Source organism: Brachyistius frenatus, unplaced genomic scaffold (genome assembly GCF_029030835.1).
Source record: "Brachyistius frenatus isolate BFR_SWC_R1_liver_20210118 unplaced genomic scaffold, ASM2903083v1 Contig_12, whole genome shotgun sequence".
NCBI classification, from domain to species: Eukaryota; Metazoa; Chordata; class Actinopteri; family Embiotocidae; genus Brachyistius; species Brachyistius frenatus.
In genome coordinates this window covers 6,840,368-6,851,195 of record NW_027210611.1, presented here as the reverse complement: position 1 = coordinate 6,851,195, position 10,828 = coordinate 6,840,368, and the positions used below count along the sequence as shown (strand labels likewise).

Genomic DNA, 10,828 nt, shown 5'->3' with positions numbered 1-10,828 from the left:
TCCGTCAAGCCAGAAACAACACTTCCGGTGTGGGTTTTCAAAATTAAAACAAGCACCATCTCACAAATCCAGGGACAGTTGTCACACTTTATCCCCCCTCCCTCCCCAACAATTCATAAACAATCTACTTTGCCAGTATATTAGTCAGTTTGCTATATTATAAACCTCAGTCCGTCAGCTACTGAAATTATATATTTAAGTGGTATATTTATGTGGTTTTATGTCGCTCCACTTTTATAACTGTCCCAGCGTGGTTAACATGCAACGTTCAAGTTAAAATCATCGATGGACAAAATCATATGTCACTATTTTTGTGAAATAATACCCAGATATCGAAGATATTAGGCATGAAAGATTTTTGATTAATGTGGATATAATACTGAGTGGGTAGAACAGCTAGAACAGTTTGCCAAGTGCGGAGAATTTCACTACTTTATAATGCAGCCTTTAAAACCAAGAAAAGACAACATCCATGCCACAAGTTTACTTTTACATCAATGTGAAAATACATTTTACAGTTGTGGATAAGATCGGGCTAAATGTAAGTTTAATATTTTGGTCCGTTATGGTGTAAATGTACATGTTATGGCACGAAATCTTTAAAATAATTTGGTAAATATGTCAAACAGTTAAAAGTGGAGGAAAAAGTGCAATTATTGCTCTTGTTGTTTGGAAGTAATACTCCAGTAACAAGCACCTCAAATTTGTTCCTAAATACACAATTTGAGTATAATGTAATTTGTAAAGTTCCGCCATTAATTGTGCCTATTATTAAAGTTCTAATGATTTAAAAAAAAAAAAAAAAAATTCAAAGAAAGTCTTCAATCCATATTTTGTTGATGTTTTACTTTGAAAGTACCACTAACTTCCGGTATGGTCATTGCTGATACCTGCTAGCTTCACTGCGTTTGGGGAGACAGGAGAGAGAGACAAACTCTATTTGAGCTCAAACTTATTGAAGTCATAAGGGTGAAAATAATACAACTATTGTGTAGATAAATGACAATCTGATCAGTGGTCAACAAACCTACGACTACAAACAGATGGAAAGGAGCCACAAACGATGGGATAAATGAGATTAAGTGATCAAGAGCTGTAATCTAATCGGCATGAGACTGTTTGTGTGTGCACATCTGAAAGCAGAAGCAGGGAGGAGTTTGTTTCACACAGCAAACTGCTCTAATTTTGGCCTCAGGCTGAAGATACCTGCTCAACCAGTTGGCCATTCGTTGGCTCACACAAGTATGACGTAAATGTACATGCTTCTGTTCCAACCTGTCCTGACCCTAAAAATATTTCCCCTCCCAACTGATACTCGGTTTAAGATCTGCCCCGTGCAGAATGAAGAAGCCGCAGAGAAAATTGCAAGCAGCAGCAGCTTAAAGGGGAAACTGAAGCATGACAGTATGACTGAAAGGAAATGCTTCTCAGTTTTCAGACTCATGATTGGTTTGTGATGATGAATGAGCATTTTTTTTGTTTCTCTAGAAACCAAAAGGGTGGGGACTCCCAAGTCAGCTCCCTTCCAGATGTGCAGTTTGGCTGTGAGCATATAGAGGACTTGTGAAAATGCCCTTCGGATGAAGAACTTTATGTTCTAATCCAGAAACTGTAAACCCGGATAAATTCATTGTACTTAATAACTTTGAGGCATGTGATTGCACTTATAGGATTTAGGTCATTCATTTATGATTTAATAAGTTACAATATAGGCCCTGTGATAGACTGGCGACCTGCCCAGGGTGGACCCCGCCTTCGCCCCAATGTGAGCTGGGATAGGCTCCAGCCCCCCCCCCCCCGACCCTGTTCAGGATAAAGCGGGTATAGATAATGGATGGATGGAAGTTACAATAGAATCAACTCAAATGCCAAAAGGACTGGACTTAGCTATTAAAGTTGAATACACTAAAAGACAAATTATTTGTATTTAAAATTTGCTTTAAAATCAACCCGACAATCCGATCATTCAACTCAGCAATTTAAGTTACAATGACTAATTTTGGCATTTGCATGAAGTTTCATTTATCAGTCGTTAAACTTAAATTTTCAAGTTGTGAAAAAATATATCGCCCACCAAAACTTTGAGCTGTATTAATACACTCATGAACACAAAATGCAGGACAATAAAGATACAGAGTACAGAGTCCTTCTACCCGCAGCCGTCCGACTTTACAACTCCGGACGGGTATTAATTCATCGATCCACTCATCATTAGAACTGAACTTTGCACTTTAGAAATAGAGAAATATAATTTAACAGCTAAGTGAAGATTTACTGAGGGGTTGGACTCAGTATTTATAAAAACCAGGGTGCAAGAAAAGGTGCCTTTTACAGTAGCAGGCCTTCTGCGTGACGGCATGTGGGGAAGCAGTTACTGTAGCGAGGTCATGAGTCAAAGTACCACAACCTTTTTAACATTTTATTTCCCAACATAAAGGTCCAACCGGGGTTTAAAAACCCTTCACACGCTGCCAGGATTAAAATTCAAGCGGATAGATTCTAAAAAAAAAAAAAAAAAACTAGCCAGAAAACTGAAATGGAGCACGTTTTTAATCTTCCCTCGAGGTTATTAAAACTCTCAGAGTCTCAGGAAGTTGACCTCACGGTCCTCGTTGATCTATGACCCCGACTGTGAATAAAAGCAGCATTTGTGAGATCGTGCTCCTCTGAAGGAAGAGAAACTCCAAATTAGAAGTTTGACTCAGAAGTGTTGTCTCTTTTTGGTATTAATGAGTCTCTGTGCTTTCTCCTCGACCCTTTCCTGTTTCCGTATTGGAGAGAAAAAGTGCTGATTGTGTGCACAATGACATTTAAACCGGAATAAAAGTCCAGACGTATCAGCAAAAAATAGCCCACCTAAACTATCTTTATGAAAATATCTTCTATTACTGAATTTGTATTACTTTTAGCATTTAAGTAACTGGAGCTGTGAAATAAATGTAATGAAGTTCTACAATATTTCCCTCTGAAATGTGGTTCAGTAAAAAGAATAAAGGAACATAAAAACATTCAGTTTCACCTGAAAATCCGAGTAAATTCATTATAACACGTTAATATATATTTTATACTACATTTCAGATGATGGGGAACATTTTGCTGGTAATGTAATCTTTGTTATTTAATAGTTTTTGCCTTCAGTTCGACGCCGCTTGCATTGTTCATCGTTTTGAGATGTTTATCCTTTTGATTTGTTATCACTCTGATTTTGGATGGACATGGGTCATATCTGAGCAGCAGAAGTAAAAAAAAAAAAAAAAAAAAAAAAATCCATACTTTTACCTACTAGTGTGGGCCAAACTCCAAAAATACTGGATGGTACAGTTTCCATTATGTAACTCGATAGTGATCGATGAAATCAGCAGGAATATTTTTAACTAGTTCCCTCCAGAGTCACGGAGAACATTATAGAGCTGCATTGACAGGCTGAGCTTGACGGACTGCCCCTTTAACCACTCCCATTACCATTAAACCTGTATATATCAGCCTGTTAGTGCACGTATGGCTTTCGTAACTAGTTTTTTTTTATATTTACAGCTAATGAGGAACTTACTGGGATCAAAATATTGGCCATTTACATACATTTGCGGTTTAGAGTCATTAGCTTTTCTTTCCCAGCATGCAGATCTGATGCTGTTTTAAACCTTCCCCGTGCCCCAGTGTTACTCGTTTACTCTTTTTGTTGGCTTGGAAGTTGTGAAATTTTTATACGAAGAGTCTAAAAATACCACAATCAGCCTACAAAACATCCACCGAGTGGTAAAACCTCGCAAGTTGTTAAAACCCCCTAAATCCCAAAACACAGAGGAGCTCAGTGTCATTAATGGGCCTCTTATCCGCACCAAGGACTAATTCATCCCGACATTTACTTAACAAATGAATGCGACAAAAGAACCATTTCCATGTGAATCACGTTCGCATCTTAAGGAGAAAAGAGCCCCGCTTGCATTAACGGGATGCAGTCACAGGACAAGCTGTTTATCGGCCATACTGTTTGCAACCAGATGTAATTCATGTCAAATTAGTCTCCCTGGTCAGCCTCCAGATGTTCATTATAAGCTGTTTGTGCAGATGTTACGGCGCGTGTCGGAGAGAAAAATGTAACTGAGCGCTCCACTTTTCGGTCCTGCCAAAGCTGTTTCACCATGGAGTGAATTTAAATGTGAGTGACTCACCTCGGCTGATGTTTGAGGGAAGAAATAGTTTCCTTAGAAATAAGTGATAATGGATCTGCGGTGAATAAACAGTTATTTCAAGCTTAAAATTGAATTCGGCAGCAGGTCGTCTATCCTGGCTGCATTTCAGAAAAAATATGAACTGATTTTACGTTTGAATATTTACTTCAATAAAAGGTCTGAATTTGATTTATCTTGTACAAATCACAAAATACATACACCTAGACAGAGATAGTCGAAACTAAACTTCTAAACCTAAAAGGTTTTTCCACGTAAAGTTATATGAATAATACAAACAAAATACAAAAAGATGAACTAATTTGCTTTCATGAAGAGTTTAATGAGAGTATTGATGATACTTTCATATATACGCTTTATAATGAGCTTAGTTTAGCGCCAACACTGGAAACAAGGGGAAACTCCTCGCTACCAACAGTTCACTGTTTAACATATCTTATGTCGTTTATTTATATTCTGTGCAAAATCCAAAATGTATAAATGACACGTGGTTTTCACAGGGACTCGTGTACCAGACTGGGTCTCGGCTTATACCACCCGAAGCTCCAGGAAAACCTCACACATAATGGCAAATTGTTGTTGACAGCAAATTGGAATATTTCCTAAAGTGTTGAACTTTCCCTTTAAATTATCCAAATCATCAGGAGTTATTTCAACAACCCAAAGGCGGGACAAAACTCAAATTGAATTCATCAGTTTAATTCGATATCTATGTTACGACCGGATCTCCATATGCACAGTTTTTCTCAATACCAAGGTTGAAAAAGTTCCCTTTTCCTCCTTTATAGGCACTGGTGACGATTCTCGCCCAGCCGTGTTCTCCCTGGAAAAAAAAAAAAAAAAGGAACCAAAAATACACTATTTACCCCGCATGCAAGAAGAACAATGTCGGAGAAAATTACTTTTCTAAAAACTAAACCAAACCAAAAAAAAAAAACACCGAAACTATGAATTTGAATTGTGAAAAAAGTGTGAGCCAGAAACCAACCCAGAATTCTCCCCAGGAGTTTCGGACCACCCAGAACTCGATCCCGTCTTCGTCCACGCCCCAACCGGCCACAGACACGATGTGATTGGGTAAAGAGAGCAGGTGAAACTCTGAGAAAATCCCTCCGGAGTATCTCTCCAGGCCGCTCGTCGCCATCAGGGCGCAGCTGGAAGACAAAGGGGACGAGGCTTTTGTCCGTGATCGCTCGAATGTGATGACGAGTCTTTTGAAAGAGCATCAAAGTTGTTACCTACGATTTAAAGTTTCTCATGAAATGGGGGAACTTTAAATTTGGCACCCTTTTAATCTGCTGTCAGATGTTCACCACAGAATGTGTAACCTTTGTGTAATCTCATTATTTTATTCATATATTCCTAAATCTTTTTGACACATAATGGTTCCTAAAATTCTCCTGTTTTTTTTTTTTAAACAGGCTGAGAGAGGGACGTATATCTAACGGCTCAAAATCTTTCGTGACCTTTACTTTTAAAAATAAAAAAAAAATAAAAAAAAATGTTCTCCTTTTTAAAGGGATTTAAAAAAAACTTGCTAAAAAAATTTAATCTAACTCATCTGCAGGTGTTATGAAAGAAATGTGAATGTTTTTATGGACCCTGTTAATACTGCATTGAATAATTTAAAGTTAATATAAAACTATCAAAGTCAGACCTTCGCTGGAAGAATAACAGCTAATGTGAAATGTAAAACTCCAAAAGAACAGAACAGTAACGTCAGGGAAATAAAGTTGTGTTTATTAAAGTGGATTTAAGGTCAAATATAACAAGATTTTTTTTCCCCCCCGACACTTTTAAATTCCTATAAGTTGCTCGAGTGAAATAAAACTAACGCTTTGCGCCGTTCGGTTTCTCAAAGTTTTTTGAGAATGATTAAAAATGTATCGACGGATAAAAAAAAAAAAAAAAAAACTTCCCCTCGGATGAAGCATCGCTCTGCGAAAAGTTCGCGCTGAATCTCCTCCTTCGCACCGAAGACGTGGGCGGATGAAACGATCAGAAAGAAGCGAGTGTGGAGGACGACTTCCTCTACCTGACGGGCCCGCTGCTGAAAATCTCCGCTTTCATCTCGTCTCTTCCGGAAACTTCTCCGTAGTCTCCCACTTTCCACGCCGTGTAGTTCTTCACCACAGCGCACGACGTGAAGGAGCACGTGCCGCACCGGTTAAACAGCTCGCACTCTTAAAGCAAAGGAAGAGGATTATTGACGATGACGTGCAGAGCATTTCAACCCGCTTTAAATGTTTTATGAATCTCAAAACTTCACGTTTCTACTGTTCCTGTTCAAATAAACTCTGCAAGCGCTGCGACATCAATCGGTGTCGTTGGACACCAGCTACCAAGATATGTTTCTTAAGAATATATATATATATATATATATATTTTTTTTTTTTCCCCTTAAAGTTAGTTACGTATGTGGCATTTAAAAATGTACGTGTCCTTTAAAATGATTAAAAGAAAGCTAATGTAGCACTGGAGGTAACTTTAAGACAATTTACAATACGGCAGCCCTTCTAAGTTTTCGGGGGATTTTATATATATTTTTATACCGGCGGTCACAAAAACGTGCTGATGTTGCGCAATAGGAGCTGCAGTTTCCGATTGCACCTCGTATGTCCTGTTAGATGGACTTGAGGCGAGTTAACAAAACATTTCTGCCTGATCCAAAGGCAAACCCGCCCTCCGCCCCCCCCCCAAAAAAAAACAACCCCAGATAGAAACAGAGCATCCTTTACTTTGGTTTTTGGCTTGGTAGTTGTTGCAGGTTTCGTCAGGAATGCCTCTTTCGCGTGCGTAGGCGTAGACTCCCAGGTGATCGCCGCCGTAACAAGAGCCCGCCCTCCCGCAGTCTATCACGTTCTGGACGGACAGGTAGGCCGACGGCCACGCCCCCCCGCGCTTGATGTTGATGCGGTCTTGGGGACAAAAAGCACGAGCGTAAGAAACGTTACCGGGGAAACGGTGAAACTTTTGGTTGATCGCCATCTTCTCTTTTCTCCCGGCAGCGAGAGGGACGGACGCTGCTCAACACGCTCACTACATCCTTTGTACGTGCATATATTTTTTTTTAAATTCACGTAACAAACATTCGCGTGTCTCCATCCCTCCCGTCCCATCTAGATTCCTCCCACCGCCATCCCGCCGTTGTCAATGGTTACCAGCTAGTGCGCTGGTGGCTCCCATGGCCCAGCAGGAGCCGCAGTACTGGGGGATGTGTTGGTTCCTTGTGACGCTCACATAATTCTTCCCGTCGATGTTCCTCCAGTCCCACGACGGAGGAAGGTCCGACACCTTCACACGTGGGCGGGGCCGAGTCCTGAAAAGGAGCAAAGTGAAAGGTGATCTCTGAGCGGAGCTGCAATTATCGAAGCACTTATGACTCTCACACACACACACAGGTGGTGTTGTTTTTTTTTTTTTCCTGGTTGGACTAATTATATCTCCTCTCAGGACCGTGTGGGTGCAGTGCAACATCCTGTGGGCGCTACTGACTGAACAGGATGTCAGGTGGTTATTCCCATTTATTGCTTTCACACAATCTCAACCTGAACACAACTCTGTCAGCCAGGTAAGTGAAAACAGCTCATCTTAAAACATCAAAACAATTAGCCCTTTGACTAAAAAAACTACAGTAAACCTGTAATAAATATGAATAAATATACATATATATATATATATATGCATTTAATCAGATTTATTTACTGTAGTTGAGTATCTTTAATTGTCACATTTACTACAGTTTCAGATAATTACACAGGGAACATCTGAAGGGCCTTTGATTTCATTTAATGGGTTTTTCCTTTACTAATAATACTTACTCATTCAGAAAAGGCCTAAAAATCACATTAAATTGCAGCTTCTCTGAATCAATTACTGCCTTAAAACCCCTGACGATACGCCGTCCTACGTTTGTGCAGCTGTGGTGTTTTTAATTAAGTAATCCTGATTGTTTAACGGGCAACTCGGGGACACATGAATGATCAAATATCCACATATAATAATCTCATGCAACACTTGCAGTATAAAGTAGTACTAAAGCTGCTCCACGTATTACAAATGCTGCTTTATTGCCATTACATACAAATAAAAAGCTAAATGTCGTTTGGCAACAGACCCTCTTACCCGAATATATAAAACAAAAAGACAATAAAGATAGATCAAATACATGAATACTGAATGATCTGAGTACTTTTCCCCCATCGCAGGATACAAAGCACGTGTTTTTAGTCATGTGACACGTCACTGGGTAACGTGATCAGATTTGCCTCGTGACATTAAGACCGATCAGATTTAAAAAGGGAAACCTCAGTTGCACATATCAAACAGGATATTGCGATAATAAGTATATAAACCATTTCATATAAAAAAAAAAAAGACTTGAAATAAACCGTAAGAGACAATCCGAGGACATTAATTAATTAAAGTAAATCTGAGGAGCAGATATCGGCGCTTTGCTCTCGGAGGTAAAAAAAAAACAAAACAAACAAGCCCAAATGTTTAAGAAAAAAAAAATAAACAGCTCATCGCTTACTTGACAAACTCTGGTCTTCCGTCTCTGATGGGTTTGTAACACGGCTCCGATAAAAGTGTAGAGGAGCTCGTTTGAAGCGAAAACGACGCCAAACAAAAGAGCAGCTGTACAACGTTAGAAGACGCCATGTTGGCCCCGCCCCTCTCCTTTGACGCAGTGGCGCAATCGTCGAGCGCCCCCTGTCGGCCGCGGCCGAAGTACGGCAATAATTATTTATCCTTAATCCTTTACTACACATCAGAGGGAAATATTGTACTTTTTTTTTTTTTCTTCACTACTAAATATTATTGATTAAAAGCATCGTGTCTGATGTTTTATTGAGAATCAGAATACCGTGCAGCATGTAAAGTATATCTTTAAAATAAAAAAATTAAAACATATATAGTGTTTCACTTTTGGTATATTTTTATGTAAACTCTTTTGCATAAAAGTACAAATAAATAAAAAGGAAAATTTGGGATGCAAGACGAACTTTCAATGCATTGTGTACGGCAGCACTTCAGAAAACATCTCTTCTGGAGAGCAGATCTGATCATTACGGTCGAATAACATTATGATTAGGCAAATGATTAATCCCCTGGTTGAATATTGCAATTATTCCCTTACTTTATTGCTTTCATTGCGCAACTTTATTTTATTTTTATTTTTTTTTCCACTTTTCCTCACCGTGATCAATAAATGAACATCTTTCAAATACGAATGAGTGCTGGAGCAGTTGAGATTTTGCACGCTCGGCAGGAAACTTTTAAAGAACTCACTCAGTTCCCCCGTTACAATCGTATTACACCTAATGCAGATGATTGGTTGGGTCATCACGGAGAATGTGCAGCTCTTAACAAGGTTATTAAGTTACAGGATGATGCTGAACTTCACCGAGCTCTGTTTTTGTGTGCGTGGGGAGGGGAGGGGAGGGGAGGGGAGGGGGGGGGGGGAGATCACTATTGTTTGCGCTTTAAACGATTAAAGATTAGACGTGCATTAGCGCCTAATGAACCCTCAGTAGGAACACTAGATAAATCACTCACCAGTTGGTGGTCTTGGTCCTGTGACAATGATGCCGAGCAGCTCATAAATTAAAAAAAAAAAAAAAAAAGCTGCTTGGCAGTCGGAGGAAAGGATGAGATGAGCTCTGTACCGGAGTAACGGGACTTCTGAGAAGATGGTGTTTTCAGAGGTTTGCTCCCAAAACTTCACTTTATGATCAACATCAACAGCCTTTACATGTTTTAGAAGACATTTTACACTTCAAATGCGTTTCTAGCTCAGCAACATTGTTCACTGATGTTTTATTATTATTATTATTATTTTTTTTAATAGAATTTTAAATATAGTTAAATCAACAGCACATATAAGAGAATAAAACTAAATAAATCAGCAACGATATAAGTATTAAATAAATACAATAAATGTGGAAATAACTTGGTGAAAAGTGTAATAATACAAATAGGGAAAAGGGACAAATATATACCATATATGCACTTTTGCAGTACAAGGCGCCAAAGATTTAGGCACCAAAAACCACGTGGTTAAGTTTGTGGAAAAGATCACGGTTTGGGTTGAAATAAGTCATTTTAAGTGAAATGCATCATTTTATGTAAAAAAAAAAAAAACGTACATAAGAACTAATCCGCGCTGACTTTTGCTTCCTCATGGACTCAAATACTCGTCTCTAATTCGAAAGCTTTGTGTTTGTTCCCTCCAACCACCCACGACTTCTTCCCCACGCGGACTCTCTCGGTCTTCGTACCCCTGAATCACAACAGGCCCGGTCGTGTAGTTTTCAGGTCCAGGGAAGGCAAAACGTGTCACTGGCACCGTATCCTTCAGCGCGCCGACGAGTGCACTCCCTGCTTTGCCGTGATACTGCTGAGCTGGTGTGTTTGTCGGCAGGATTACGGAAAAACCTCCAGCCTGATTTTCATGCGTCTTGTCGGGAGGGTGTAAAAGAAGCACGTCCACCAATTATTTCTTTTACTTTCACGAGCCGTAGGAGACTCGACCTACCTAACGCCATACATCACAAAAAGCCTGCAGCTGGGTTTTTTTTTTTTTTAAAGGCCAAACAATGACAAAACGTAGAAATACAAAGACTAGAGCACAATCC

At 39.4% G+C, this 10,828-nt stretch overlaps 1 protein-coding gene across 1 annotated transcript; it reads right to left on the bottom strand.

The window, feature by feature from the left end:
* Nucleotides 1-4,325: 4,325 nt before the first annotated feature.
* Nucleotides 4,326-8,861, bottom strand: LOC138617447 (cathepsin Z). The gene is made up of 6 exons (XM_069692488.1): nucleotides 8,725-8,861; nucleotides 7,352-7,509; nucleotides 6,929-7,108; nucleotides 6,226-6,373; nucleotides 5,179-5,344; nucleotides 4,326-5,013 (listed from the first exon to the last, which is right to left on the bottom strand). Exons 1-6 carry the CDS (start codon nucleotides 8,850-8,852, stop codon nucleotides 4,900-4,902), a joined length of 894 nt encoding a protein of 297 aa, XP_069548589.1. The 5' UTR covers nucleotides 8,853-8,861; the 3' UTR covers nucleotides 4,326-4,899.
* Between the last annotated feature and the right edge of the window lie 1,967 nt (nucleotides 8,862-10,828).

Coding starts and splice junctions, on each gene's coding strand:
- LOC138617447 (XM_069692488.1), bottom strand. CDS start 8,852: ATGGCGTCTTCTAACGTTGTACAGCTGCTCTTTTGTTTGGCGTCGTTT. Junction 6,374..6,928: donor CTACCAAGCCAAAAACCAAA/GTAAAGGATGCT, acceptor CTTTGCTTTAAG/AGTGCGAGCTGTTTAACCGG. Junction 5,014..5,178: donor ACTCCTGGGGAGAATTCTGG/GTTGGTTTCTGG, acceptor TTTTTTTTCCAG/GGAGAACACGGCTGGGCGAG.